This window comes from Solanum verrucosum, unplaced genomic scaffold (assembly GCF_900185275.1).
Source record: "Solanum verrucosum unplaced genomic scaffold, falcon-dt-bn FXZP01000028.1, whole genome shotgun sequence".
NCBI lineage: Eukaryota > Viridiplantae > Streptophyta > Magnoliopsida > Solanales > Solanaceae > Solanum > Solanum verrucosum.
The window spans coordinates 71686-89916 of record NW_026020183.1 but is presented as its reverse complement, the minus strand read 5'-3'; the positions used below and the strand labels follow the sequence as shown (position 1 = coordinate 89916).

Genomic DNA, 18231 nt, shown 5'->3' with positions numbered 1-18231 from the left:
ATGACATGATCTATAACCAGACAAATATATAAAGTTTATGTTAGACCACAAGATCCAAAAGTCTTCTTTTATTTCTTAAATCTTAAATTTTGTGTCCAAGTCAAACACCATCACATAAATTGAGATGGAGCTAATAAATCTTATTAATGTTGCCCAAGTAATAGCCCACCTACAAGATTATCCCTCTTGCTAGCAACCAAGTGAAAAATCACACCTTTCGAGGTACTTTAGGTACCCAATTTGAAAAGGAGGATGAAAAATCCTGCACAAGATGAAGGTTAGTGATCTGAAGATGAAGGTTAGTGATCTGAATAATTTTGATCCTTGTTTTATTTGCTTAAGTAGTGTTTTAGATGCTTAACTGTATTACTGAATATGCAGGGTATACTGTATACGTGTCAAGTGTGTGTATGTATTTGACTGGAAAAGGCCCATTTTGTGTTAATCTCAAGGTTTTGTTTGGTGGGTCATTGAGTTTAGGTCGGGACAATGGGCTAGGGTTATCACTCGGGTGAGAATTAATGACCCATAGTTTAGTGGGAATCCTAGTTGGCAACACTTAGATGGAGGGATTAGTCCCACGTGGCTTGTCACATCACCAAAAATTTGGGATGTTAACTCTTGAGGGTATTTGTGGTCTCTTGGGATAACAGCGGGGGTATTTTTTATCCCAAAATGTAATGGAGGGTATAAGTGATCCAAGCAATCAAAGTGTGGACATTTCATGACTATGATTAGTTGGGCTGAGAATAGCTGAAGTCAACTGCTATTTTTAATTCCTTAGTCTCCTTTTTTTTTATAACCATGGTGTCTGAGTTAGTTTGTATGCACCTTCACTAATTCCACGGGATACCTGACACCTCCCACCAGCATCATATACCAAGTAACTCTATCCACCAAGGCTAGAAGCCTAGAACTGATGGGAAGAAATCACCTAATGTTTTGTCTCTGCTGAGATTTGAACATGAGACCTCAGTGTGCTTGATACACTTCATTAACCACTAGGCCACACCGTTGGGTTCTTAATTCCTTAAGACTTTAAGTCGATTCTGTTTCTCTGTCTCAGTTATGTCCCAAAACGTCTATACAGCTATTAGGCGACACGAGTTGCTTTTATTATGGAGTTTGTTAGGGAATTGCCTTTGTAGGACAGCTGTCCAGATGAGTATAAATAGAATGCAGAGTCAGAAATATTCCCTTTTTATCTTTTTAATTCCTAGTAGCAGCTGGCACCTGCTACACACCACCAATGGCCTTGATTTTTAACGAAAAACTTGAATATAAATAAGGAAGACGTAATTCAGATAAGTTTTTTTGGATTTTACACTTTCTTTTTTTCTTTTTATTTAGTGTAAGTAACAAGAACAGCTTGTGCTTGAAAACTGGCTCTTAGTCTTGTTTTCCTACATGTGACAAGCAACAATCAATAGACCAACCTCATGCCTTGCACTTTTGATTTCAGCTTATTCCAAAGTACAATAAATGATGCATGAGAATTGTTAACATGACAGCTAACTTAATAGTTAATGTGGTCATAAATTGCAGAATATAAGCAGTAAGATTAAGAGAACCATCAGGCTTTCAGGAAACACACAGAGGGAAATCAGTATTGAAACAGAACCTGTAGTGCTAGAGCAACTGCTTCTTCATGCATAGACATCATGCTGTATATATGAACACAAGCTCGCATTCTCTTTTCCTTGAGGCAAAGGCGTAGCGCATATTTGGGATCATAAAAGAATTCAGGACCACCTGGTTGCCCTTTACCAAACTTGCATTCTAGGAAACGCAGAAGAGCACTCTCATCTTCCTACTTTGAAAAAAAAAGGGAGAGAGAGAGAGAGAGAAATTAGGCGCAACTATGCATATTTATAATTGACAAGCATGCAAATAACATCTAGCAAGTTATTGAGTGCACAAAGATATTCCAAGATCTCCCTGCAGCTATGATTAATGACTTTATCGACACATTTACATGACAACAACAACATTCCCAATGAAATCCCAGTCTGGGGGAGGGTAGAGTGTAAGCAAACCTTACCACTACCTCGTGGAGGTAGTGAGGTTGTTCCTGAAAGACCCTCGGTTCAAGTGTATCAAACCCAAGTAAGGAAGAAAAAAACAATGAAGAAAGCATTGCCGTTAATGAGAAAAAGCAATGTAAAATCTACAAGAAAGAGACAATAACAATAGCAAAATAGTGTGATAATCAAAACACAATAAACAACACATGACAAGAACTACAAGGGTACGATTAGTTCTACAACTTTGACAAAGAAACAATAATTTATAAAATAATTACACAAAGTAATTTTTTTTAAGATGGTGGTGTCTCGGGACAACTTGCGTGCACCTCAACTACTACACCGGGTACCTTGCTACCTCCAACAAGAACAACTACTCAGGTACCAGGTAACTCTGCCCACCAAGGCTTGGGCAGATGAGAAGAAATCACCAAGTACTTTTGCCTCAGCTAGGATTTGAACTTGAGACCTCATGGTTCTCATCCCTCTTCATGGACCACTAGGTGACAGCCTTGTGTGCATTGAAAAAAAAAGGGTACATCAAGAAGTACTGATTTCTCCCAATTCTTGCAAGTATAATTTGTAACATGTACAAAGCAGTCCTGATTTCTTCCAGTTCGTGCAAGTAACATTTGTATATCTGGTTACGGTGAAATATAAGCCACCTTCTATGAATTTAAAATGAAATCACAATTTATCAAGATGAATAGCTTTCAGTAGGGAAATTAGCATAATGCTTAAATATTGCCGTGGCTTCTGCACATTTGCAACAGAAAATGTGCAAGATTATTTTCTGTAAATGAGTAAAATGAGATGCAGACTGAGTACTCGAAGATATAATGGATGGGTAACTATTCACAGATTTAAAAAAATCTCAACGAAAATAGAAAGATGGATAAATCCCGCATAGCACATGAGACCAGATAAGCATTCCAAAAGCTAAATAACTTGAACCTTTTTGGCATATAAGGAAAGTAACAGATTGTGAATGCCAGGATCCTCATTCTGTAAACGATGAACACAATACTTCAGGTATTTGATTACTTCATGAGTTTCATTCCTGCAGGTGGCATATGGTAGAAATGATATTAACCAAAAAATACAAAGACTATCCAGATAAAGGGTATCCTGAATGCAGAAAACAATCAAACAGGAGAAACTTCAACGTGGAAGAAACTCACGGGGCACATCAGGACATACTAATATTCCACGTATATTGCTACAGAACACAAAAGTCTTCAATTTCTGTAGAATCCTAGATGATAAGATGAGATTTGTGCATCGTATTTTTGTCTAGTACAAAGTATTAAGTACTTATCAAAAACATTAAAAGATACATGGGAATCAACATGAATTTATGATTTTGCAACTAGTCAAGGAGAAGTTGCAGAAGAAAAAGAGAACAACAATGGATCTAAGCTTTTCAATTCACAAAAGATCAGTTAAATGGAAACCAAACTGGCAGTTCTTCCCCAAAATAAGAAAAGAATCACAATATCCAGATCACCTTAAAGTTCTGGAAGTTGAACCGAACGCTCAAGCCACTTGATCTACAGAAACACTATAAGACAGTCCACTTAGAAAGACTTAACTATATGTAATCCTAACAAAAATCAAGAAAAAGACATTTGCTTCACAAAATAAACCTAGGATGCAAGGCCTATTGGTGTTTCTAGCCTATAAAGCTTCATTTTCAAGGGGGTTCCAGCTTTCCCACTGTTAGAATAGGAATAGGAACAAGAATAGTATATACAATCCCACTTAGAATAGGAATAGGAATAGTATATAGAATTCTACTTGCAAAAGGACTGTAATATAGTGCCCTAGTTGGAAAAAGAGTCTAATGTAGTGTCTATAAATAAGATCTCAATGTAATAATGTAAATATACAATTCAATAATATTCTTCTCCAATATTTCTCACGTGGTATCAATGCTTCTACGATCCTGGTAAAGAATCAAAGAGCTTCTGCTGATGGCGGGGCGCTATGACCCATATATGTTGTCCGTCCGACCAATGGGTATGTTAACAAAAGTAAGGCCAATGATATATGCATGAACCCCATATTCAGAAGAAGATATCTCAATGAGACAGGTCACCATGCGTCAATTTCAGATGACTTTCTAAGACTGATTTGTGTCAACTCTGTATCCGTCAGTGTTTGCGTAGCACCATGCATCTTCCCGTGACTACTTTCTCATGTCTAATTAGCGTTTAGCGTAGCACCATGCCATCTTTTTGGTGACTACTTTCTCATATCCAATTTGTGTAGCATCATGCCATCTTTCTGATGACTACTTTCTCATATCCGATTTACGTTGCACCATGCCATCTTTTCGGTGACTACTTTCTCATATCCAATTTGTGTCGCACCGTGCTATCTTTTCGCTGACTACTTTTTCATACACGATTTGCCTAGCACAGGGAATCTTTTCGATGACTGTTTTTTCATATCTGATTTTCGTAGCACCGTGCATCATTCTAGTGATTACTTTTTCATATATGATTTGTGTAGCACCGTGCATCATTCCAGTGACCACTTTCTCATATCTGATTTGTGTAGCACCATGCATCTTTCCAATGACTACTCACAACTATCTATGTTTCTGTTGGTTTTGTGCAAAATCTAACACCACCTCAAGGACCAGCAACCACACAAGTACCACACATTGGTGCGTGAGCCTATTCCAACCAATTTTTCAGCGCCTTTTCTTGTTCAATATCAACTAGTATCTTGATCTCGAGACGATCCATATATTTTATACCAGATTTCGAGCACTTTCTAGTGATTGTTGTATTGTTTCTGGCAAATCTAAGTTTCCCAACGTTTTTTTCTCTGTTTCAAATTTACTTTTGCCAAAAGAGGGTATACTTAGATATTTTGGCTAGATTACAATGATACTTCCTATCCCATGGCTAAAATAGCATATGTCCACCTTTCTCTATCTATGATTGTTGTTCGCCATTGGCCTTTTAATCAGTTGAACACAGTGTTATCAAAGGCGAAAAGCGCAAAAAAGCTCTAAGGTTCGTGGGGGCTTTAAGCGCAAAGCGCAAATAAAGCGTGGACTTTAATGAGAAAAGGTGCAAAGGGAGAAAAGAATACTTCTTCCTTCCCTTCTGCCAGTAGCACTTCCACTCTTTCCTCAACCAAGTCGGACGCCTAGAGCGCCCCACCTGAGTTAGAACAAGTATTTGATAGAATCTGCCAAAATAGCACGGAGTTGCTTAGAGTCAAAGGTAGGGAATTTCCTCCATATATGTTTAGTCCAAGACTAATAATTATACACATGAATGACAAATATATGACCAAAGAAATGGAAAAAAAATTATGATAAAGTGAAATACCAATTATTTAGTTCCACTTCTTCATAAGAAGCTCATTGGCAAGGAAATGTTTGCCTTAGAACCTTGATGACGACACTGAAGCGCAAATAAAGCGAGGCGAAGTGCTCAACACGTTTTGAGCCTCGCTTCAGGGCTTAAGCACTCCTTTGATAACACTGGTTGGACATTAGAATATTTTTCTCCACAATGATCTCGAGGAAGAAGTTTGTATGGAGCAACCGCCTATTTTATTGCTCATGGGGAGTCTACTTGCCTTATATGTCGATTGTGTACGTCACTCTATGGTCTGAAATAGTTTGAAATAGTCATCAACATAGTAATTCAGGAGTTTGCTATGGCTCGTAGTAGAGGTGATCATTCTTTGTTTTATCGGCATTCTACATCAAATCCAGTTGTTCATGAGAGGACTACGCACACTGAGATTGACTATCACTTTGTCAAAGAAAAGATACTCTCAAGAGATGTTGTTACAAAATAAGTAAATACGAGTGATCAACTTGCAGATATCTTCACCAAGTCTCTCACCGGTCCTTGTATCAATTATATTTGTAACAAGCAAGGTAGATATAACTTGTATGCATCAGCTTGAGGGTGAGTGTTTAGAATATGAATAGGAACAAGAATAGTATATACAATCCCACTTAAAATAGGAATAATATATGGCATCCTACTTGAAAAAGGATTGTAATGTAGTGTCATAGTCGGAAAAAGAGTCTAATGTAGTGTCTATAAATAATGTCTCAATGTAATAATGTAGATACACAATTCAATAATATTCTTCCCCAATATTTCTCACACCTACGGAAAATATCATAGTGACCACTATAAGAACTTTGGAAACGCAGGTACTAAACATTGCCTTACCTTCTCAAGTCCACCTTTAAATTCAGAGAAGTAGGGGACAAAAGCAAACCACAACATTTTTATGGCTTTGTGCTACTCAGTTTTTGAGAGAAAATTTGTATAAATTGCAAATGAGATAGTAATATTACAACCGAAAAATACTCCCAGATATTAAAGAGGGTACCATCAGCCATTCTACAATCACTATTGGAATGTTCAATATTAGCATTTGTATTAACTACCCCCTACTATCCACAAAACTAAGATACAAATAAATGGAATAGAATTGGCACTTAAAAGTGCAAGGTAGAGATGCACATTACTTTGCATGTGGTTCACTTGAATAACGCATCATTGCAGGAATGAGCTTTCTCGGGTTCAAACTCTTAGTGGTCATCCATGACTCAACAGTTTCATATGCATCAAGCATGATGAGATCTGGCGCAAACTTGTACTGCAATAGAACAAAAAAAACCAAGTAGGGCATGGTGCGATTACAGTAAATTCAAAACACAATTCCTACTTAGGGGGCGTTTGGATTGGCTTTTTTTAAGTGGCTTATAAGTTAAAACCTATCAGCCATAAGTTGGGAACATCCAACTTTTGGCTTTTGGCTTCTTTTGTACTTTTAAAGCCTAAGATATAGTGCTTAAAAGCACTTTTTGTGTTTCCCAAACACTTCCAGAAATAAAAAAAATAAAAAAACTCAAAAGTCAAAAGCTACTTAAAATAAGTCAATCTAGACATGCACTTTATAGTTTCTACCCATACCTGAAGTTCTGTTGGAACATTAGGCTTCTGAAGAACTTGTAACGCCTTCTTTGCTTCTCCTTGCTGTGTATTTGCATGGAAAAAGAAAGACAAATTACTGTTCATACCAACAATCAACTAATGCACCAAGTTACTATGAGCACAAAATGCAGAACATATGCAAAAAGATCTCAAAATAATATTTCTTCCCTTGGTCTTATTCATAAGTATCTGTAAGGGTCCTGATCCAGTTACTCGACATTGGCACGGTGGCGGCAAAGGGTTGGCATGAATGACTTTGTCAAGGGCCTAGGTGCGGGTATAATCAACCATGTATAAAGTGGGCGAAGTGTTAGCATGGCTTAATGATGCCAAACAATGTTAGTCAGGCAGTGTCATAACATGAAATGGACGTTGGCAAGGCAACAGGCCATGGCATGGCATGGGCGCTAACCGGTATTGGTTGTGGGCAGGTTTGGCATGAGGAAAACACATGGTCTGGTCAAGTGCGGGAAAATCGAGCTGAACTAAATTAAAGCATAGACAAATATGAATGAAACGCAACAAGTAAACAATGAATGGCACGAGTGGATTAAAAGTTAGCATGGCCAAGGCAAACGCAGGCAAGGCAGCGGCAGGGCGTTGGCAGTGCGCAGGAATGGAAAATGGGCAGATGGATTCGGGTGGACTTTGATCAGGCAATGACTATACAATGTTTAGACACTGCATTGGCGCCATAAATGTGGAGGGAAATGGCAACAAAGGGCCGAAATCCAGTCAGCCAAGATCACATGCCAAGCACATGCGGCGGTTACCTTTTTGTAACCGCTTGTGTCCAGATTCATTGTAACTTGTATTTGCTTTTTGAATTCGAAATTTGAATGCTCTTATCAGTTGGGGATGTCAACTGAAGTTTAATTTAGTGGGCTGATGTCTTGACAAGTGTTAGACATGTGTCACAACACTATGCATTGTAAAACACAAGGCTGCCACATGGTCTATAAATGTGCAGCCTTGGTGTTGGACGGAAAAAAAAAAAAAAAAAGAGGGTGAAAGAGGGAGGATTAAGTCTGGAATTTCACCAAGACACTTAGAAAAAACGTGAGGGTTGTAAAAGAATGTCAAAGGCAGCAATCGACTTGTGATTGTGCCTTAAGTCGAAGTCGAAGTTGGGATAGAATTGTTATCCTAGCAAGTGAGTTCCTTTGTATTGTTTTGATTATTAATATAAAGGTTGGATTTTCCCGTATTCTATGTATTCATTTCATTGTTAAGCATCGAAAAATAATCTAAGGCAAAACAGAAAACGTCATTGAACGTTAGGCAAAATAGGCTGAGTTAAGTGTGGGACTTGACTGCCGCACAGTGGGCTAACCTCTTGCACTGAATTTAGGTGAAGTAGTCTGCCCGTGTGACAGTATCCAAGAAACAGAAGCATGCAAGTTGACAGAAGTTCATGCTATATGCCAAGTGCAATCTCAAAGAAAGAAATGTAAGAGTCTATATGGGGGTGCAGTGGGGTTGGACAGAGATCTCCAAAGATAATGCAAGGAAAAGGTAGTGGAATCAGTAAACAAAATGCATGTTATATGCATCAAGCCACTCTTTGGAGGAATCCATTGAAGATGAGTGTAGACTGGGATGTCCAAGCAAAATGCAAACATCATTCTATTTCAACTACATATTTAAGAGCATAAAGGGAAACCCAAGAGAACACCATGGCAAATTGCACCACTAACAGCACAACAAGGTTCACTCTCCGGAAGTAAAGGCGCTACTAGAAGAACAATACCTCTGATGCTCCAGCTCAAAAATGAGTTACTACAACTCACATATCTCAATGTTCTACCAATCAGTATGCCATCATATCGTTAAAAAAAATGTGCATAATTGTTTAATCTAAACCAACTCCACAACCTGATTTAGCATCCACTCAAGCATTCCATACAACAACAACATACCCAGTGTGATTCCACAAGCGGGGTCTGGGAAAGGTGGGATGTATGCAAACCTTACAAGAAAAATCTTTTACAAAGCAGGTTTGAAGAAGATGAGATGAAAATATCAAAGAAAAGAAAAATATTGACAACGAAAATAGTAAGGATACAGAACTGCCCATTAAAAGTAAATCAATTACCCTTGCCTACCCATCAAATTAATAACCCTTTGTAGCTTTAGTAGGTAATAGCCTCTTTTTCTCTGTTTCTTTTTTTTTCTTTACTTCTTTTGTTCCTCTTATTTCTCTTTTCCTTTGCCTTTTTCTCACTTATTCTTTATTTTTAAACTTTTTTTCTCCTTTTCAAGTCATTTTTTTTTCAAATCATATTATTCTTTATTTTCTTTTTTCATCATAATCTAATTTCATACTCATTTTGAGCTTTCATTATTTTCATCTTTTTTCCTTTTTCTTTTCTAATTTCATTTGACTCTTTTTTTCTCCATAATATAATTTCATTCACTTTTTTTGCTCCCTATCTTTAATTTCTATAAAGATAACAAATAGTAAATATTTATTCATTTCTTTTTTTATATAACTTTGCCTTTTTCTCAAAATCAGTAACCACAATAACTTATATATTATACTTATTTTCCATTTTTCTAATTTCTTTTATATATTTATTTCAAATCATTTTTCCTTATTTCCTGTATTTTTCAAAATCTAATTCTACACACCTTTTGGCTCCTTTTTTTTGTTCTCTTGTCTTTTTTTTCTAAATCAATAAAAAAGAACGCCCATGTGATGTGCGGAACTCTATGATACCCACGAGGTATATATACTTCCCTTTTTAGATTTGTATTAGAAAGGGAAGCCTCAAATAGTGATGGGAGTACCCCACAAGCTTAGGATATAGTGGGACGATATTACACGAGACCATAGTAGGGAGATCCGTAAATTGCTGGGTTTTCTGACGTTCCTTATTTATGTCGCTCCTAATTGATATTTGGTCAAAGCATTGCTAAATTTTTGGGATCCAGAAAGAGTGGACTTCAAATTTAAAGATTGAGTTAACACCCACCATAAACGAAATTGGTGGGTTCACTGATTTGAATTGCCATTGGAGGAGCATGATTGTACCTCACAGGCAATCCAGGAAGAAGTTCTTGCATTGAAAAACAATCTCAAGTTGGCATGCTTGGACTATGAATGGATCTCTCTCGACTTTTTGTATGAACACTTACAAGATGATAGAGGGAGAGATTTCTTGCCCGGCAGAAAAGTGGGAGAAGAAGCGTTTGAATAGTTTTGTCATTGCATTGTTGGGTACTTTGGTATTTTCTAAAGGTAACGGAAAAATTGACGCATGCTTTAGTTCGAGAGGTGGGTGGCATTGAGGTAACTATGGTGCCAATGATAGTAAGAGAAATATTGAGGGCTCTATCCAAATGTGCTAAAGGTAGAAGAATTTTTTAGGGATACAACTTTTTACTTCAACTATGGGCCGTAGAAAGCTTCTACGAGCACATGATACACACTCTTACGGGGGTTGGCAACAAAATTGACACTCATTCGTAGAGAATGACCATGTTTATTGCCACTGTAGGAGCTGAAGATTGGTTTGCATTCTTGAAAGAGCTTTTGGGTTATCGCATTTAATGGAAATACACTTATGTTATCCGCCCCTAGTGCTATTATAAGAGATGAGTTTTACTACATCGAGGTTCATTGGTCTAAGGGATGTCCAACCATATGGTCCTTTACGAGTGCTTCGTCAGTTTGGGGCTTTGGGCAAACTCAAGTCATACCGTTGTGGTCAAATATGGGCAAGCCTGAGTACGAGCTTGGGCCAGATTTTCCAAAAGTCCACAATATACTTCAAAGGTGGAAAGAGTTGTTGACTATGAGTGTCTGCGAGGAGTTACACGCTAGAATATTATGTGTGACTCCTAGAGGATGCTGAAAATGGACTTTAGCATAGAAGGGCATCATGGATGTGAAGGAAAAGACTTGGGCACGCAACTTGTTGAATCGTCCATATGACATCACTCTAGAGATGAAGGAACAAATTGCTCCAAGCTCTGAGAATCAACGTCATATGACATCTTGAGGTTTAGGATTTTCCCTTTTGTTATCCCATTTCCCTTAGTTTAACTTTATGTCTGTCTTACTTCGTTTCAAGAGATGTACTAGTTTCAATTATTTAATAAATCAAATGGTTTGTTTCTCTTTTATTTATTGACTTTAAACTCCCGTTAATGTCAAAATAAGGGTTGGATTAACCCTTGTGAGTCACTTATTTGTCGTCTTAGGCCTACCTCTGGCTCAATGAGGTCCCTGCCTTTAGAATGTTTATTTCTAGTAAAACGTGTTTATTTTTATAATTTGCTTTACTATCCTAACAAAACTTCTCTTGATATTATTTTTCCCTTCCCCAAAGATTGATTTGTGCACTCTAGCAGATACACAATCAAAAGGTAGAAGCAATCGTAGAATGAGGGAGTGCAGCTAGAATGAGCACTAAAACTAAGCACAATGCTCTGAAATAGCATCGTAGAGGCATTACCGTTAGAATAATCTCCAAGTATAACAGTGGTGTCATTAGAAAAGATGCCAGAAAATATATGATATGCCAGAGTGCACAGATCAAACTTTGGGGAAAGGAAAATAAGATTAAGAGAAAAGTCTTGTTATGAGAGTAAAAAATATAATAAATATAAACACGTTTTACGAGAAATAAACGTCCTAAATGTAGGGAGCCTCATTAAGCTAGAAGTAGGCCTAAGACGACAAATAAGTGATTCATGAGAGTTTAGAGTCAGAATTGAAAGAGAAACAAACCATTTGGTTCATTAAATAATTAAACCTAATACATCTCTTGAAACAGAGAAGTAAGAAAGACAAAAAATTAAACTAAGGGAAATGGGATAACAAAAGGGAAAATCCTAAACTTTAAGTTGTCCTATGACGATGATTCTCAGAGCATAAGCAATTTGTTCTTTCATCTCTAGAGTGATGTCATATGGACGATTCAGCAAGTTGTGTGCCCAAGTCTTTCCTTCATATCCTCACATCCATTATGCCCTTCTCTACTAAAGTTCACGCTCTCAGCGTCCTCAAGGAGCCACATGTAGAATTCTGGTGTGCAAAAGGCTTGCTTCTCATAGACACTCATAGTCCTTAGTTTTTTCCACCTTTGAAGAATATTGTGGACTTTTGGAATGTCTGGCCCAAACTCGTACTCAAACTTGCCCATATTTGACTGCAATGGTATGACTTGAGTTTGCCAAACTGACGAAGCACTCATAAAGGAGCATATGGTTGGACACCTCTTAGACCATGAACCTCGATGTAGTAAAGCTCATCACCTCTTATAATAGCATTAGGGGTGGACAACCAAAAGTATTTCCATTAAATTTGATAACCTGAAAGCTCTTTCATGAATGCATACCAATCTTCAGCTCTTATAGGGTCAATAAACCTAGCCATTCTCCGCGAATGAGTATCAATTTTGTTGCCAACCCTAGTAAGAATGTCTATCATGTTGGACCGACAGTTAAAGCAAAATGTTGCATCCCTCGAAAAATCTCCTACCTTTATCACATTTGGATAGAGCCCTCAACATTTTTGCTACTATCATTGGCACCTAAGTTACCTCATGCTACCCACCTCTCAGGCCAATGCTCGAACCACGCAACTAAGGCATGTCTCAATTTTTCCATTTTCATTAGGAAATACCAAAGTACCCAGGAATGAAATGGCAAAACCGTTCAAACGCTTTTTCTCCCACTTTTCAGCCGAGCACGAAAACTCTCTATTGAATATCTTGTAACCGCCCTTATGACCAAAGCGTTCATACAGAAAGTCAAGACAGATTCATTTATATTCCAAGCATGCCAATTTTAGATTGTTTTTCAATCCAAGATAATGCAAGAACTTCTTCCCCGAATGCCTATGAGGTACAATCATGCTCCTCCATGGTAATGCAAATCAGTGAGCCCACCAATTTTGTCTATGGTGGATGTTAACTCGAAATATTTTAATTTGTAGACCACTCTTTCTGGAGCAATGCTTTGACCAAATATCGATCAAGAGCAACATAAAAAAGGAACCTTAGAGAACTCAAAAATTTACGATTCTCCCGAACATGGTCCTGTTTAATATCTTCCCACCATCTCCTAAGCTTGTGGGGTACTCCCAGCCTTGAAGGTTGCTCCAAAGACCAAAGTAATCCACCAAATCTTTCAAACTAATATCATTTGTAATTTAATAGAGATTAGAGACTTGAGAGTTGAGAGAATTAAAGAGGAAGAATATTTGTGAGTAAAAATAATGAAAGTTTGGGGGCTTTTATAGTTAAAAAATAGGACAAAAATGTAAATTTTGAAACTTTGGGCTATTAAAAAAAGTTTGGGGGGTAGGGGGTGTTTTGGGGGGGTTAAAGGCTGAAATAGTCGTTGGGTGGGGCCCAATACCCGTTACCCAACGACTTGCAACGGCTATAATTTATTTAATTATTAAAAAAAAAAAAAATTAAAAATTTGAGTCGGACCGGACTGGTAATTTACCGTTTCCATCCCATTTCCCTTTCAAGCCGGACCAAACAGGAGCCTATAGGAACGGTACCGGACCGGTAACGGACCAGGACGGAACGGTACCGACCCCTCCCCGTTCCGCTGCCAAGCTTAACTCCCACCACCATTCGAGGTTGGAGAATGGAAACGAAGTTGAAGGTGTCAAAGCTTCGAAACTATAATTTCCTTTTTAGATTTGTATTAGAAAGGGAAACCAGAGTGCTTTTCAAGAAGGCCAACGAACGAGGAGTACCTGAAGCAGGAGAGATGGTTAGAAGGTGTAGGTTGTGTAGAGAAAAGGGCAAAGAAAGATATTATTGTGGTGAACATTTCCAACATCTCGGTGCACTTGTGGTCTGTGGACTTGTTTAGAAGGGTGGGGGTTATATGTTAAGGGTTTGTGGATATCCAGTGAAGTATGAACGATATGTCCAGAGTAAGCTTTTGTGCAGAAAGGGACACTATCCACACTAGAGAACGCTAGGGAACGTTGTTACAGGTTATGACTTACTCCAGAATTTGAGTCAAAAGTGTTTAATGCTAATAGGGAGGTTTAGGGAAAGAAGGAACGGAAGATAAGGGATGGGATAGAGTGAGAAAAGTCTAAGCTGAGAAAATTTGAAGGACTGCCTGGCTGGAAAGCCCCATTAATAAGATTGTCGTCTTCGCAATCTAATGACATTCAAAAGGAATACATGAGAGAATTGTATTATACACCAGATCTAAGAAGAAACTCTAGCATGAAAGACAACAATCCACCTTTGATTGTGGAGGGAAACAGTTTTCTCCAAACAAAAGGGAAAACAAGATAAGTATCCAAAATCATAAAGATGCCTCTGGTAACCTCTAACAAAAATAAAGAACAGCATGAAAGTGGAAATAAGACATTGATTAACAAAAAAAAAAAAAAGACAAGCCAATGAAAACACAGCATGTCAAAAGATACATAAAAAGAACAAACCTGAACGTAGTGGTGAAGTACAATTTCGTATTGCTCCTTTAGACTAGCAAAGAACACTAGCTCATCAACTCTACCGTAGCTGCAACAGAAAAAATAACAACATAGAAGACAATAAAGCCACTGACAAACTATTAGAACATATTAGGGAACGAATAAATAATAAAAATATATGAAGCAAAGATGATTGAACTTTTACAAAGGAAGAGTTCATTTTTTCCCCTAGATAACCATAGATTTCTTTTTTTTTTTTTTTGATAAAGGTAACATTTGTATATCAATCATCAGCTCAAAGCTGGTATCCAAAATTTACATCATATCGTCCCTCCACACATGTGTGTCGGACATAAACAAAAGATAAAGAAAAGAAAAGAAGAAAAAAGAGAAACTATCCCTAGATCCTCCTTTTATCTTTATAAGGACCCTAGAATGTCTACAATAGCCACAGGGTCATCTATATACTCTGAACTACACCAATAGCAAAAAGTGATAATGCAGTTCATTTTAATCTTGTGCAGAGGGCTGCTCTTGTTATCAAAATTCCTAGAATTTCTTTCTTTCCATATGGTCCACCAAATAACAGCTGGGACAATTTTCCATCTACTCTTGTCTGTGCTGCCACTGCCCTCCATATTCCAGCTTTCTAGAGCCTGTCCTATTCTCCCTGGAACAATCCAACTTATACCTCTGAAGCTAGTAAACAAATTCCACAGCTGGCCAACCACTTTACAATGTAAGAACAGATGATTAATTGTCTCTGCAAGCTGCTCACAAAAACAGCATCTTGGGCACATTTGTATTCCCCTCTTCATAAGATTCTCTTGTGTAAGTACAGCCTCTTTCACCACCAACCAAGTAAAAACTACCACTTTATATGGTATTTTAACCTTCCATATAAGCTTCCAAGGCAGAAAGTTAACTTGGGATCCCATCTAATTCATAATTCTATATGCAGAACTGACAGTGAATAAACCTTTATTATGACATTTCCATTTAAGAGTGTCTTCTCCATCCTTGAATCCTAAGAACTGATCAAGTGTTCCATAAAATTCAGCCAATCTTTCCACCTCCCAGTCTTGCATTAGTCTTCTGTAGGTAAGGTTCCATCCATGTTCAGACCAAACTTCATAAAGAGTCGACTCTTGTTGTTGGTTCAGGTGATGAATATCCGGGAACAAGCGTTTGAGGCTTCCATTCCCTAACCAGTTATCTTCCCAAAACCTGATCTTCCTCCCATTGTTCACATTACATTCAGTTTTTGCATAGAAATCATGACATAAGTTTCTAATTGATCTCCACAAACTGGTTCCATATGTGGATGTCACTTCCTTAGTCTTCCAGGGTCCTTCCTTCCCATATTTGGCCTGGATCACCCTACCCCACAAAGATTGATCTTCTAAAGGAAATCTCCACAACCACTTCATGAGAAGACTTTTGTTCTGCTTTCTAAGATTTTTGATTGCCAGTCCTCCCTGCTTCTTGGATAGTAGCAGTGTCTTCCATTCGACTAGGTGAAAACCTTTATATTCCTTCTCACCGTGCCACAAAAAATTCCTTCTCAGAGCATCAATTCTTTCTTCCACCTTTGCTGGAAGGGGAAAAACTGACATTAAGTAAGTTGGTAATGCATCCAGGACTGAGTCTCTGACATGTGCATACGTACATGAGATTTCAGCCTGAAAAACGTTGCAGGTCACAGCACCTAAAATGTCAAACATGTTCTACCATGTGAGTCTCTGACATGTGCATACGTACAGTCAGCAATTAGTATGACATGAAAAATACGCATTATGTTTCTTGGAGGAAGCGGAGATAGAAAAGATAAGTAATTGGACTGACAAAAAAAAAGAGAAATTTACAAGAATTGGATTTAAAACCAAGCGAGATCAGTTGTCAAAAAGCTACCTTTCTAGTAGTTTCATGGTTGTTGCCTCATCCAATACATCCTTGCAGTCACTTAGGAAAGCACGAAACTCTTTAATGAGTGATTGGTACTCAGTATTATTACTGTCCAATGCACCGTCATCTTCCAAAAGCAGCCGATTGATCTGTCAAGCAAGATGTATGAAATCAAAAACCTAAAAAGTCCAATCATATATGTTCAAATTACAGCCACCATGTTATCACTTAAAGAATACACTTTGGTCTGAAGATGGATAAGTGGAATCATTCCATTAATATTCAGCTTCCTCGTATCACATTAAGAGAGCTTAAGAGAAGAGGAGATATATTGATAATTAAGCCATTTGGTACCCATGACAGACCAATATATAGGTTGATGTGACGCCAAAATACATATTTTTTAATCATTATTTGCCTCACATTTATTATTTATTATTTATATTTGTCCTTTTTTAGCATGGATTTTATGAATTGTGCTTAATAATGTATTTTATTTGTAGGATTAAATTGATGGAAAAATAAAGAAGTTTGGAGCTAAAACGAATTAAAGATGGAAGATTGAAGAAGGAAATCAAGCAGACAGCTTAATGGATTAACTTCAATTTAATAATAATATTTTATATATATGGCAAAGTACATAATGCGAATTTTGAAGGAAATAAATATGTGCCACGTGGCAAATATCCAAGGCAAGACCACGAAGAGTTGGAGTCGGCTACAATTTCACGCGGAATCCTTTTAGGTTTTGGGTTCCTAATTTGTTTTGGACTCAATTATTTTATTCAGGATTTCCTACATCTATAAATAGTCCATAAGAATAAATTATTAGGGAGAGAGGAGGATGAATGTAGAAAATAACTTTTGATTTAGGGTTTTATCTTTTCTTTCTCTTTTATTTATTTTACATCTTTTCTTTGAATGATGGGTTGTAATTGCTCTATGTCTATGTGGAGTTAAACTTCTAGTTCTTAGATTATATTTACTTACAATATGATTGTTTAGTGATTTTGATTCAGCATGATTTGTTTATCATATTAGTTGTTCTTATATTCTTGTGATTACTATTTTGATGCTTGATCACCATTAAAATAAACATATTGTCCGAACTGAACTCGGGAGAGGAATAAGAGGATAGAACGTGGAATATAAGGAGCATGATTTTCTCTTACTAATTAGGGTTAATTTGTATCTAGGATAGGAATATACCTAGAAACCATGCTTGGTCACTATACAGGAAGAAATCGTAATGCTTGGTACTTGATCCAACCTATCCCCGCTCAACGATGTAGTTAGGTTGTCATTTATCGTAGGCGATTAGAGGTCGAGAGACCATGATCATACATTTAACCCTGTGAATCAATAACTAGATAATCAAATAAGTTGATGAAATTGATGCTAAACATGATTGTTAGTTAAATTATAATCCTAGATCGATTCATTCATTGATTGTTTAAACATCTATCTTTTCTTAGTTAATTGCTTTTTAGTTATTTTATCTTTATTTTTAGTTTAGTTAATATATTCATCTTTTGAAATCCTCCCCTCAAATAAATAATTAGAATTAATATAATTTAGTAAGAATAATTTTTTTTGAGAAAGTAACTTTGTATTCACAAAAAATCATCATCAAAAGAATGATGAGGTGGGGCACTTACAACCCACAATGGGTGGGACACATTCTCCACAAAAACTAAAAAGCTTTACAATTTGCCTATGAAATCAACTAGAGTTACTACCTCCCCCACCATATTCTGTTTACACCAAAAAAAATAAAAGGCTTAGGCATTTCATTTTGATCTTCTGTGTGTTGCAGCTTTTGCCTTCAAAACATCTAGTATTTCTTTCCTTCCATAAAGTCCACCAGATACAAATTGGAATGTTCATCCACCAATCTTCG

General features: G+C 37.1%; 1 protein-coding gene across 1 annotated transcript in view; it reads right to left on the bottom strand.

The window, feature by feature from the left end:
- Positions 1-18231, bottom strand: part of LOC125829239 (vacuolar sorting protein 18-like) — a 67582-nt gene that overhangs the window by 20216 nt on the left and 29135 nt on the right. The window contains exons 14-19 of the mRNA XM_049508488.1: positions 16338-16480; positions 14436-14514; positions 6986-7048; positions 6538-6668; positions 2979-3084; positions 1622-1810 (exon numbers count right to left, since the gene is read on the bottom strand). Coding sequence (XP_049364445.1) covers positions 1622-1810; positions 2979-3084; positions 6538-6668; positions 6986-7048; positions 14436-14514; positions 16338-16480 — 711 coding nt within the window. The remainder of the gene's footprint in view (positions 1-1621; positions 1811-2978; positions 3085-6537; positions 6669-6985; positions 7049-14435; positions 14515-16337; positions 16481-18231) is intronic.